Source organism: Grampus griseus (assembly GCF_964374135.1).
Source record: "Grampus griseus genome assembly, chromosome: 18".
In the NCBI taxonomy this organism is placed as follows: Eukaryota; Metazoa; Chordata; class Mammalia; order Artiodactyla; family Delphinidae; genus Grampus; species Grampus griseus.
In genome coordinates this window covers 71033517-71047791 of record NC_139012.1, presented here as the reverse complement: position 1 = coordinate 71047791, position 14275 = coordinate 71033517, and the positions used below count along the sequence as shown (strand labels likewise).

The following is a 14275-nucleotide window of genomic DNA, read 5'->3' as shown; positions in this document are numbered from 1 at the left end:
TGTGTGTGTGTGTTGCCATTTTGGTGGGATTTAAATAGGAAGACACTAATGTATGTTTTCTGTTACTTCTGCAAACCTTTATAATTGTTCCTTGCTCAAGATGTTTTGCAGATACCTTTTCCTTCATCATTTATGACCTATAGCTGACCCTTGAGCAACATGGAAGTTAAAGGTGCCAGCCCTTTGTGTCGTGGAAAATCCTAATGTAATCTGTAGTCAGCCCTCTGTATGTGGTTCCTCCCTATCCACGGGGTATTTCTGATTCAATCAGCTGTGGATTGTGTATTACTGTAGCAGGTGTACATTTAAAAATCTACATATAAAGTGGACCTGTGCAGTTGAAACTTGTCTTGTTCAAGGGTCATCTGTACACTTTTTGGCTCCATTGATTTTTATCTTAGTCCTTGCCAACTGCTTTAAATAATTGAAACAGTAGATTAAAGGGGATTGAGTAAGGAAGTATATATATAAGTGGTTAAAGTTGGGCCTATCTCACACCTACAAAGAACCAGCTGGTGATGGATGTATAAGGTTCATTTGTGGTGCTAGTGAAGACAGGCCTTTCAACCTTTTTGAGTAAGTAACAGAAAACATAGTCATGTATAATGACTGTTGTTGCAGAAGATAAAAATTTCATTCATTCACTAAATATTAATTACACATGAGAATGTGTATTTGTGTTTTAAAGTCCTTAATTTTTGTTTAGCTTCCAGGAAAAAAGACAACTAAGCTTTGGGTTCCAGATGAAGAAGTTTCACCTGAGACAATGGTCAAAGTGAGTGATATGCATAGATCTGTTGATTTTAATATATTTAATATACTGCATTATTATTATAGGTGTTAAAATGTCTGTTCCTGTTATAAAGATACAGCTATTAAAATCATTCAGGTTTTTATATTTATTGTATGACATTATCCTCTGTGCTGTGAGAGTGTAGGGCAATAATGAGAAACTTGAGGCCTGTGGGCAGCTGCACATAATGTAGTTTGGAAAACAAAGTTTGACAACTTTCTCTATGTTGCTGCTTCTTAGATATCCACCTTTTAATGGGAAAGGGCAGTGCTGGTTTTCTTAGGTACATTCTCCTATTCAGCAAAGATGGTCGTCCAGGTTTTAAGACTGTTCGTCTTTTCCATGGGATTTGATATACTTTTTTATTTTTATTAAAGAAAATTCAACCTGTAATTTCTTGAATTAGGAGTTATGGGTAAAAGGATTGCTCATCACAGCTGTAAAGTATTGCTTTACTAAAACTGTCTGTACTCCGTAATGTAGACCTCATATCAAGCCACTGCCCAAGGTGTAAAGGCCAGGAACAAATATATTAAATATTGTTTTTCTAATTATAATTTCTTGCAGATCCTTTCATTGTATGTGTATTTGTTTATGTTTCATATTGTGAACTACTTTGTCACATTATTGCAGCTTCAGATTCTGATACTATTTCTCCAGACCTGTAGGGCAGTCTTTCCTTTAGCATCATTGAATGATGCTTGAAAATTTTGAGTTCCAGTATAAACCTGTTTTCTCAGCTTTGGTCTCAAGCAGCAGTTTTGTATAATTGGGCAGCACTGCACTAGAAGGCGGGCCGCCTGCGCTTAAGTTCATGGTTACAAAGTGGCCCAGGAAGAGGATCTTAAGACTGGTAGCCACATGCCACTGTTCAAAACCCATTTAGCTCTGGAGCCTCAGATCTGTAAAAATTAAGATAATATGTGAAAAAGAGATAATATGCACCCCTTTGAAAGGGCTGTTGCAAGCCTTAGAGGCAATAACAGGTTTTAAAGTACTAAGTACTTCATAATTGTCAAATGCAGTACAAATGTAAGGTGGTATCAACTCTTAGACACAAAAGATCGAATATAATTTTCAGTTGGGATCTTTCTGGACTAGGGAAGTTAGCACGATTTTACTATGGGTTCTAAAGGGTAAAGTGTTTGTTGGGGAAGCATTTTTTAAAAAGCAAAAAGAACCAGTTTTTAGATAAATCATTCATTTGTCAACTACCTGGGGGTGAGACATCTTTAATTTAAAACATTCAAAAAGTTATCTTCACACATACAGAAAAAAATAATTTTTTTCTTTCCTTTTCTTAAAAAATATCTGTTAAAAACATTTCTTCATTCTTTTTCAGGGCTGATATAGAATTTCTTTAAATGGTAGCAATGTTTTATTTGTCAATTTGTATTTTAAATAGATTCAGGCTATTAAAATGATGGTTCGATGGCTACTTGGAATGAAAAATAATCACAGTAAATCAGGAACTTCTACTTTAAGATTGCTCACAACAATACTGCATAGTGATGGAGACTTGACAGAACAGGGGAAAATTAGGTATGTAATTACAACTTCAGAGTTCTTTGGATTACACACTATTTTAATGTCTGGTGTAATTGTTGAATGATGGTTTCTTTTTTAAAAGATAATTAATATTGCTTTGTAGGTATGCATATATTTTTATTGTAATACGCTTTTGTATAGTGGTTATTTCAAAATGACAGTCTCATGTCTAGTGCAAGGTACTGGTATGCAATGTTAAGTATTTTAAACAATAGATGTTTACTGTTTTGAATATCTAATGTGAAAATGTTACTGTACCAATCAATAACTGATGTTTTACATTCTTGTTAATGTCTAAAGCTAAAAGAACAGACTGGATAGAAGGCAACTTACTGAATCTGTTTCCAGAAGTATAAATATATGCAAATGTGAAAAATGCACTTGATGCAAATTTTAAAAAATACATATACCTTTTTGTTTGTTTTATTTTGTTTTCTTTGAAAGATGTATAGTATAGTGACTGAAAACATGAGCTGTGGAGCCCAGATTCAAATCCTGGCACCACCTCTTAGCAGCGAGGTGCCTTTCAGCAAGTTACTTTAACCTCTCTGTACCTCAGTTTCCTCATCTATAAAACAGAGATAATGATTACGCCTATCTCGTCTAGCTGTTATGATAATCAGATAAGTTAGTATATTTAATGTATTTAAAACACTGCCCAGCACATAGTAATTAGAAGTATTGATGGTGGTAGTGGTTATTATGTCAAGGTTAGCTAAAATTTAGAAGTTTGTCCTCTGTGAAAACACAAGTGTCATTTATTGTCTCTTATTGGTAATAAAACGTGAGAATAACTTCCCCCACCTTAACATATGTATTTATCTTCAAGTCTTTAGAACAAAATATAAATGGTGATTGCCAGCTGCTTAATACTTTTCCATCTTTGTTTCTTTTCTTCTTATATGTTTTGCTCTTGCTGTATTTTTTGCATAGAATATTAACAGTAGCACATTCTTCTCAAACAAATCAAATAATAAGAAAACTCTGTAAAGCATTCCACATGTATAACTCATTTATTTACCTTCCTTCAGTCTAATTAGTTGTCTTCACCTTCTACTCTTATAATTACATGCTAGCGTTCAAGATTTACATAATAATTAGAGAAAAATTTCCTTAGTATTAATACGTTTTGTCTTAAATTTATTAATTACATTGTTTATGTGCACTTTAGATCTCACCTGTTTTTGTTTCTTTTTTAATCTATTTTTGGTTACGTTGGGTCTTCGTTGCTGCATGCGGGCTTTCTCTAGTTGGGGTGAGCAGGGGCTACTCTTCACTGCGGTGCGCGAGCTTCTCATTGCAGTGGCTTCTCTTGCTGTGGAGCACAGGCTCTAGGTGCGTGGGCTTCAGTAGCTGTGGCACGTGGGCTCAGTAGTCATGGTTCGCGGGCTCTAGAGTGCAGGCTCAGTAGTTGTGGTGCACAGGCTTAGTTGCTGTGTGGCATGTGGGATCTTCCCGGACCAGGGCTTGAACCCGTGTCCCCTGCATTGGCAGGTGGATTCTTAACCACTGCGCCACCAGGAAAGTCCCTCACCTGTTTTTATCCATGTTATTCTTTAATAAAATCACGTGTGTACTTGAATTCTGCACATGTATTTGAATTACATTGGGTCTGCTTTTTTTTTTTAATTTTACTGAAGTATAGTTGATTTACAGTGGTGTGTTAATTTCTGCTGTACAGCAGAGTGACTCAGGTAAACATTTATATATATATATATATATATATATATATAAAATCTTTTCATATTCTTTTCCATTGTATTTTGTCACAGGATATTGAATATAGTTCCCTATACTATACAGTAGGGCCTTGTTTATCCATCCTGTATATAGAAGTTTGCCTCTAGTAATCCCAAACTCCCAATCCTTCCCTCCCCTACACCTCCTCCCCTTTGGCAACCACAAGTTTATTTTCTATATCTGTGAGTCTGTTTTTGTTTCATAGATAATGTTGATTCATGTCATGTTTTAGATTCCACATGTAAGTGATATCACATGGTATTTGTCTTTCTCTTTCTGAGTTACTTTGCTTAGTATGATAATCTCTAGGTCCATTTGTGTTGCTGCAAATGGCATTATTTCATTCTTTTTTGATGGCCGAGTAATATTCCATTAATATTCCATTATATACACCACATCTTCTTTATCCATTCATCTATCAGTGGACATTTAGCTTGTTTCCATGTCTTGGCTATTGTAAATAGTGCTGCTGTGAAGATGGGGGTGCCTGTATCTTTTCGAATTATAGTTTTGTCTGGGTTTATGCCCAGGAGTGGGATTGCTGGATCATATGGCAACTCTGTTTTTAGTTTTTTGAGGAAATTCCATATTGTTTTCCATAATGGCTTTACCGATTTACATTCCCACCAATAGCATAAGAGGGTACCCTGTTCTCCACACCTCTCCAGCATTTGTTATTTGTAGACTTTTTAATGATGGCCATTCTGACCAGTGTGAGGTGGTACCTCATTGTAGTTTTGATTTGCATTTCTCTAATAATTAGCAATGTTGAGCATCTTTTCATGTGCCTATTGGCCATCTGTATGTCTTCTTTGGAGAAATGTGTATTTAGGTCCTCTGCACATTTTTTGATTGGGTTGTTTGTTTTTTTTTGTTGTAGAGTTGTATGAGCTGTTTGTATATTTTGGAGATTAAGCCCTTGTCAGTTGCGTCATTTGCAAATATTTTCTCCCAGTCTCTGGGTTGTCTTTTCATTTTGTTTGTGGTTTCCTTTGCTGTGCAAAAGCTTTTAAGTTTCATTAGGTCTTATTTGTTTATTTTTGCTTTTGTTTCTATTGCCTTGGGACCCTGACCTAAGAAAACATTGGTATGATTTATGTCAGAGAATGTTGCACCTTTGTTCTCTTCTAGGAGTTTTGTGGTATCTTGTCTTTAAGCCATTTTGAGTTTATTTTTGTGTATGGTGTGAGGGTGTGTTTTAACTTCATTGATTCACGTGCAGCTGTCCAGCTTTCCCAGCACCACTTGCTTTTTCCCCATTGTATATTCTTGCTTCCTTTTTTTTTTTTTTTTTTTTTTTGCGGTACGCGGGCCTCTCACTGTTGTGGCCTCTCCCGTTGCAGAGCACAGGCTCCAGACGTGCAGGCTCAGCGGCCACGGCTCACGGGCCTAGCCACTCCGTGGCATGTGAGATCTTCCTGGACTAGGGCACAAACCTGTGTCCCTTGCATTGGCAGGCGGACTCTCAACCACTGCACCACCAGGGAAGCCCTTGCCTCCTTTCTTGAAGATTAAGTGTGTGGGTTTATTTCTGGGCTCTTTGTTCTGTTCTGTTGATCCATATGTCCCTTTTTGTGCCAGCATCATGCTGTTTTGATTACTGTAGCCTTGTAGTATTATCTGAAGTCTGGGAGGGTTTCCCGCTTTGTTCTTTTTCCTCAGGATTGCATTGGTAATTCTGGGTCTTCTATGGTTCCATATACATTTTAGGATTATTTATTTTTGTTCTGTGAAAAATGTCATGGATAATTTGATAGGGATCGCATTGAATCTGTAGACTGCTCTGGGCAGTCTGGCCATTTTAACAACATTAATTCTTTTCAATCCAAGAGCTTGGGATGTTTTTCCATTTCTTTGAATCATCTTCAGTTTCCTTTGTTAATGTTTTGTAGTACTCACCATATAAGTCTTTCAGCTCCTTGGTCAGGTTTATTTCTAAGTATTTTATTTTGCGGGGTACAGTTTGAAAAGGGATTGTTTGTTCACATTCCCTTTCTAATATTTCATTGTTAGTGTAAAGAAATGCAACTGATTTCTGTATGTTAATGTTGTATCCTGCTACTTTGAGGAATTCATTTATCAGTTACAGTACTTTTTGTGTGGAGTCCTTAGAGTTTTCTACATATAATAATATCATGTCTCCTTTGTTGAAGATTAATTGTCCATAGGTGTGTGTGTTTATTTCTGGGCTCTCTGATAATTAATATTATGTGTGTATAACAATAATTTTACCTCTTCCCCACCAATTTGAATAGCTTTTATTTCTTTTCCTTCTCTGATTGCTTTGGCTAGGACTTCCGATACTGTGTTGAAGAGAAGTGGTGAGAGTGGGCATCCTTGTCTTGTTGCAGATTTTAGCAGGAAGGCTTTCAGCTTTTCACTGTTGAGTATTATATTGTCTGTGTGTTTGTCATAAATAGCTTTTGTTATGTTGAGCTATGCTCCCTCTATACTCACTTTCATAAGGGTTTTTATCATGAATGGATGTTAAATTTTATCAAATGCTTTTTCTGCATCTAGTGAGATGATCATGTGGTTTTTGTCCTTTCTTTTGTTGATGTGATGTATCACATTGATTGATTTGCGTATGTTGAACCATCCTTGTGACCCTGGGATGAATCCAACTTGATCATGGTGTATGACCTTTTTTATTTGTTATTGGATTCAGGTTGCTGATACTTTGTTGATAATTTTTGTGTCTATTCATCAAAAATATTGGCCTATAATTTGCTTTATGGTGGTGTGTTTGTCTGGTTTTGGTATCAGGGTGATGGTGGCTTCATAGAATGTCTTTGGGAGTGTTCCTTCCTCTTTAGTCTTTTGTAAGAGTTTGAGAAGGATCAGTATAAGTTCTTTTTTGTATGTTTCGTAGAATTCCCCAGTGAAACCATCTGGTCCTGGACTTTGGTTTGTAGGAGTTTGTTTTCTCAGATTCTGTATCATTCTAGTGGTTGGCCTGTTCAAGTTATCTGTTTCTTCTTGATTCAGTTTTGGTGGGCTGTATGTTTCTCGAAAGTTGTCCGCTTCTTCTAGGTTCACAGTATTGTTCATAGTATTCTCTCTCTTTTTTTTTTTTTGTATTTCTGTGGTATCAGGTGTGATTTCTCATCTTTAATTTCTTATTTTGTTTATTTATGTCTTCTCTCTTTTCTTCTTGGTGAGCCTGGCCAGAGGTTTGTCAATTTTGTTTACCCTTTCAAAGAACTAGCTCTTGGTTTTATTGGTTTTTTTTATTGTTTTTTAATCTCGATTTTAGTTATTTCCTCGCTGAGCTTTATTATCTCCTTTAGTCTGCTGACTTTAGGTTTTGTTTGTTCTTCTTTTTCTAATTCTTTTAGGTGGTGGGTTAGGTTGTTTATTTGAGATTTTTCTTGTTTCTTAAAGAAGGCCTGTATTGCTATGAACTTCCCTCTAAGAACTGCTTTTGCTGTATCCCATAGATTTTGTATGGTTGTGTTTTCATTGTCATTTGCCTCAAAGCGTTTTTAAATTTCTTCTTTGATTTCATCGTTGCCCTGTTGGTTTTTTAGTAGCATATTATTTAGTCTCCATGTAATTGTTTTTTTCTCATTCTTTTTCTGTGGTTGATTTCTAGTCTCATGCCGTTGTGGTCAGAAAAGATGCTTCAAATAATTTCTATACTCTTAAATTTGTTGAGGCTTGTTTTGTGCCCTAGTATGTGGTCTCTCCTAGGGAATGTTCCATGTGCCCTTAAAAAGAATGTGTATTCTTTTTTTGGATGTATTGTACTGAAGATATCAATTAAGTCTAACTGTTCTGTTGTATCATTTAGGATCTCTGTTGCCTTATTGATTTTCTGTCTTGAAGATCTGTCCATTGATGTGAATGGGGTGTTAAAGCCTCCTACTATTATTGTATTCCTGTCAGTTTCTCTTTTTATGTGTGTTAGTATTTGTTTTATGTATTTGGGTGCTCCTATATTGGGTGCATATAAGTGGGCAAGTGTAATATTCTCTCCTTGTACTGATCCTTTTATCATTATATAGTGTCCTTTTTTATCTTTCTTTATAGCCTTTGTTTTAAAGTCTGTTTTGTCTGATATGAGTATTTTGACCCCCAGTCTCTTGTCATTTCTGTTTGCATGAAATATCTTTTTCCATCCCCTCACTTCAATCTGTGTGTCTCCTTTGCCCTAAAGTAGGTCTCTTGTAGGCAGCGTATTGTAGGCTCTTTTTTTTTTTTTTTTTTTAATCCAATTTGCCACTCTGTGTCTTTTGATTGGAGCATTTAGTCCATCGACATTTAAGGTAATTACTGATAGATATGTATTTATTGCCATTTTAAACCTTGTTTTCCCATTGATTTTATATTTCTTCTTTGTCCCTTTCTTTTCCTTTTTCCTTTTGTGGTTTGATGATTTTCTTTTGTGTTATTCTTATGTTCTCTTTGTTTTTGTGAATCTCTTGTATGTTTTTGATTTGTGGTTGCCCTGTTTCTCAAATACGTTAACACTTTTCCTATATCTCCTTGCTTTAGACTGGTAGTCATACAGGCTCAAACAAATTCAAAAAAAAAATGTATGTTTTCTTACTTCACCACATTTTATGATTTTGATGTCCTCTTTTACATCTTCATGTTCACACTTTTGCTGTTCATTGTGGTAATCATCGCTTTCACAGAAATTTTTTGATGTTTTGTTAATCTGTGTACTTGCTTATTTAAGTGATTTACTTTCCAATTATGAGTTTCTCTTTCGTATAGATCCTTACATCTTTTCTACTTAGAGAAGACCTTTCAGCATTTCCTTTAGGATAGGTTTAGTATTGCTGTATTCTTTTAGTTTTTGTTTGTCTGAGAAATTCTTTATCTTTCCTTCTATTCTAAGTGATAATCTTGCTGGGTAGAGTATCCTAGGTTGCAGATTTTTCCCTTTCAGGACTTTGAATATATCTTGCTATTCCCTTCCGGCCTGCAACTTTCTGTAGAGAAATCAACTGATAGTCTTATGGGGGTTTCCCTGTAATTAACACTTTGTTTTTCTCTTGCTGCCTGTAGAGTCCTCTCTTTATCTTTAACATGTGCCATTTTTATTATAATATGTCTTGGTGTAAGTCTGTTTGGGTTTATCTTGTTTGGGACCCTCTTTGCTTCCTGTATCTAGATATCTGTTTCCTTCTTTAGACTTGGGAAGTTTTCAGCCTTAATTTCTTCAAATACATTTTCAATCCCCTTTTCTCTTTCCTCTTGTTCTGGAATCCCTATTATGCGTAGGTTGACACGCTTTATATTGTTCTTTTTTTCATTTGGGTTTCTGTCTGCTGTTCTAACTGGGTGATTTCCATTATTCTATCTTCCACATCACTTATTCCTTCTTCTACAGTATTCATTTTGCTATTCATAGCCTTTAGTTCAGCTTTCGTCTCTTCAAATGAATTCTCCATTTTTTCTTGGCTCCTCCTTACAGTTTCTAGGTCCTTCTTACAGTAATCTGCATCTATGTCTATAGCCTTTCTTAATTCCTTCAGTATTTTCATTATCTCCTTTTTGAACTTGGTGTCTATTAGATTGAAGCAGTCTGTTTCATTGTTTGTTCTTTCAGGGGACTTCTCTTGATCTTTTAATTGGGAATGGTTCCTCTGCTTCTTCATTTTACTTATATTTCTCTTGCTCTATGAGTTTAGGAGAAACAGTTATATACTGTGGTCTTGGAGGGTATTTTTATGTGGGAATGTCCCTGTGTAGCCTGTGTGGGTTTAATATTTTTTGGTGTGAGGGCTGTTTTTAGTATGGATGCCTGCCACCTCTTTCCTCAGTGTATGCTGGCCATTATCCCCTTGATAGGAGGTGTGACTGATGTTGTGGTGACCAGAGCCTGCACAGGATATTGACCAGGGCCTTCTCTTTGCTCTGTGGTTGTCATTGCCTTGTCGGGGCAGGGTCTGCTCCCTAGTTGTTGGAGTAGAAGCCCCAGATAACGTTTCTAAGCTGTGGTGCAAGGTAGGTGGGATTGGAATGCTCCCACTGGGAGAGGAGCCACTGAGTGTTCTTCCACTGGAGCTGTTCAACTGAGTGTGCTCTTTTGTGTCACGTTTCACCTGTTGTGCAGACTCACAAAGTACACTGTTGTTGGTACTGCCCTCGGCCCCACCTCAACTGTGGGTATGCCAGCAGTTGTCCCTGGTGTCTCTCAGGAGTTGTTTCCACAAGGCCACCAGTGCAGATCCACTGAAGTCAGGTCTCAGGACTGCAGTAGTCATGCACCTGGACCCACTGTGGGAGCTATGGAGGCAGCTCAGACCCTAGCCTGGCCCAGCCCCCATGTGTACATGCCCACAGAGCCTGCAGCTGCTAAGACCTGACATGTCCCCGCTGCAGGAGCACTCACTGGGTCTCTGTTTTTAAACTGGGTCTTCAAAAACGTAGTTGTAAAGTATTGTAATTATTTATTTTTTATTTGTACTAAAAAAACTCCAACAAGAAAAATCAGACTTTCCTTAGCAGTGGTTGGGTGATTTACCTTATATTAACTACTTGGAATATTGCTGTTGATGAACTGAAAAGCACCTCTGGGACCTGTAACTTCAGAACCTTATTAATGTTGGCATACATTCAATAAATATTTTTACATTCAATAAATAAATCCTTAGAAAGATAAAGGAAGAGTCTTAAACCAACTAGATCATTAGATCTTGGAAGACTGAGCTTTGTCTCTTTTAATGAGCTTTGTCTCTTTTAAGTCCCTCTCAGTACCGTATATAAAATTGACACATATTTGTTGTATGAATATTAAATAATAATCTTTTACTATGGAACTACATAGGGGATCCTAATTAAGGAGTTACAGTTTCCCTCCTTACATTAGTCCAGTTACATTAGTAATTCATCTAACATGTCAGTGTATTAGGAACGATTGTTTAAATATATTTACTAGTCAGGAATTTCCTAATTGTTTAAGTATGTCCCATTTAGCAAAAAATTTCTTAAATATAGGCTCTTGGGGGTATTTCAAAGATTGAATACTAGCTAAAAGTAGTAATGTTTTATCCACTACACCTGCTTTCATTCCACTTCTTTTGTACTTAGCACCATAGTTTCAGTTGACTGATTAGGAACTTAGGATATTTTATGCCTAATGTATAAGTAAACACATTAAAAAAAAATCTGTAGTGGAAGACTTAAGACCTAACAACTAAACATACAAATATATTTGTTCTAGGCTTGGCTGAAAGCTGTTTTGTGTGGGATAAGAGAATTCAATGACTAGACTTATGTTCAAGAGAAGAATTTTGTGGCATTACACACCATCTTAGAGAAGTGAAGGAAGCATAATATGGTGTTCAGTATCACTAAATTGTTTTCTACCCTTTTTTTTCCTTGGCCAGAGGAATTTTTATAAAATTAAATATTCAAAGTAGGAATGTTTTTGTGCAGACATTTAGAAATCTAATTCACATTCTTTCTTGCTTATTTTTCAGTAAACCAGATATGTCACGTCTGAGACTTGCTGCTGGGAGTGCTATTGTGAAGCTGGCACAGGAACCCTGTTATCATGAAATTATCACATTAGAACAATATCAGCTATGTGCTTTAGCTATCAATGTAAGGAAAATGGCTATATAGAACATGACTTTCTATGGTCTTTGACTTTTAGGAAGGAGAAAGTCCACCATGATAAAGAGATAAAAATCTTGAATGTTTGTGTCTCCTCTTGGAAAATTTATGTATGTGAAACATTTTAGAGTTCTAAAACTGTCATTTGAATTGTGGGTTGCTGACATAGTACAGTTGATTCTTGTTACTTGCAGTAGAACACAACTTTGTTTTTTGTCTGGTTCTGTTTAATGGCACCTTTTTTAGTGTATAGTTGTTTCATTAACATTGAACTCATGGCCAACAGCGCTGTAACTCACGCTTGAATGAAGCTTATGTGACACAGATTTTCTCCATAAGGCACATACAGCCTTCTTGCTCTTAGGAACACGAAACAGCACTTCAGCAGTATGCATGGGAGCTATTTTAAACAACAAAATCACCAGTAAAAAGTATAAAAATGCAAAAAATGTGGCATTAGAGAGACCACCAAACAGACATTTGTTTATGATAATGAGAGCTGAAGCAGGGAGGCAGAACATTGCTTTGTTTGACTTCTGCTGGGACGTGTGTCAGGCAACTCAAACTTTTCGTATCTCTGTACATTTACTCTTTTTTATTTTTTTAACATCTTTATTGGAGTATAATTGCTTTACAATGGTGTGTTAGTTTCTGCTTTATAACAAAGTGAATCAGCTGTACATATACATATATCCCCGTATCAATTCCCTCTTGCGTCTCCCTCCCTCCCACCCTCCCTATCCCACCCCACTAGGTGGTCACAAAGCACCGAGCTGATCTCCCTCTGCTATGTGAGCTGATCTCCCTGTGCTTTGCGGCTGCTTCCCACTAGCTATTGGTTTTACATTTGGTAGTGTATATATGTACATGCCACTCTCTCACTTTGTCCCAGGTTACCCTTCCCCCTCCCTGTGTCCTCAAGTCCATTCTCTAGTATGTCTACGTCTTTATTCCTGTCCTGCCCCTAGGTTTTTTTTTTTTTTGTATGACGGACTCTAGGTCCATCCACCTTACTACAAATAACTCAATTTCGTTTCTTTTTATGGCTGAGTAATATACCATTGTATATATGTGCCACATCTTCTTTATCCATTCATCTGTCGATGGACAATTAGGTTGCTTCCATGTCCTGGCTATTGTAAATAGAGCTGCAGTGAACATTGTGGTACATGACTCTCTTGGTATTATGGTTTTCTCAGGGTATATGCCCAGTAGTGGGATTGCTGGGTCGTATGGTAATTCTATTTTTAGTTTTTTAAGGAACCTCCATACTGTTCTCCATAGTGGCTGTATCAATTTACACTCCCACCAACAGTGCGAGAGGGTTCCCTTTTCTCTGCACCCTCTCCCACATTTATTGTTTGTAGATTTTTTAATGATGGCCATTCTGACTGGTATGAGGTGATACCTCATTGTAGTTTTGATTTGCATTTCTCTAATGATTAGTGATGTTGAGCATCCTCTCATGTGTTTGTTGGCAATCTGTGTATCTTCTTTGGAGAAATGTCTGTTTAGGTCTTCTGCCCATTTTTGGATTGGGTTGTTGGTTTTTTTGATATTGAACTGCATGAGCTGCTTGTAAATTTTGGAGATTAATCCTTTGTCAGCTGCTTCATTTGCAAATATTTTCTCCCATTGAGTTGCAGTCCATTGAGTTGTTGGATTCTTGGTCTGGTATTTGTTAGTGTATTGGTGTTGTCGGTTGTGAAGTAGAAATTTTTTTTTTTTTTAAAAAAGGTATGTATGAAAATATGTTAAAAGAGATGGGCTTTGTTTGAAACTCCCTGTGTGTAATAAGTTTGTGCAGATCATTAGTTAAATGTCCACTACGTGCAAAAAGCATCCACACTTGGTAAGTTCTAGAGACTTTCTTTTCTAGCACACTATTTGTTTTATGTTACTATCTCAGTCACCAGATTCCCAAGGTCAAAGTTCAGATTACCTAAGTTTAAAGATTGTTTTGAAATTCTGACTGTGGAACATGTGTTAATGGTTCAGAGTTAATTATTAGCACATTTTCACAACTTACAAACATGAGATTACCCTATCCTATGCAAAACTTTTTCCTAATTATGCTTTTCCTTTGCTTGTCTCTTCTTTTTAAACCTCCAAACCTCAAGAAAGAGTAATCTGTATCTTTGTCTCTCTGATCCTCTCACTCCTCACTACTCATATTTTGCCATTTGCCTTCACTGTTTTCCAAAAATGGTCTAATTAAGTCCCCCAATCCAATGATCTTAATTTTTTTTTTTTTTTTCTGTACACGGGCCTCTCACTGTTGTGGCCTCTCCTGTTGCGGAGCACAGGCTCCGGACGCGCAGGCTCAGCGGCCATGGCTCACGGGCCCAGCCGCTCCGCGGCATGTGGGATCTTCCCGGACCAGGGCACGAACCCGTGTCCCCTGCATCGGCAGGCGGACTCTCAACCACTACACCACCAGGGAAGCCCCAATGATCTTAATTTTTATTATACATGTCCTTTTTGCATCATTTGACACAGCTCACTGCACCTTTATTCTTGAAACGCTCTTCTTTGTTTTTTGTCTCCTGATCTTTGTCATGCTTCTCGACTACATTTTCTGGCCCTTCTCAAGTTTCCAGTCCCACTTCCAGTGCTAAACAG

At 36.9% G+C, this 14275-nt stretch overlaps 1 protein-coding gene across 1 annotated transcript in view; it reads left to right on the top strand.

Moving 5' to 3' along the window:
- The window catches only part of PDS5B (PDS5 cohesin associated factor B), a 194202-nt gene that overhangs the window by 153901 nt on the left and 26026 nt on the right, over nt 1-14275 (top strand). Inside the window, exons 22-24 of the mRNA XM_082675608.1 lie at nt 707-775; nt 2199-2335; nt 11518-11641. Coding sequence (XP_082531734.1) covers nt 707-775; nt 2199-2335; nt 11518-11641 — 330 coding nt within the window. The remainder of the gene's footprint in view (nt 1-706; nt 776-2198; nt 2336-11517; nt 11642-14275) is intronic.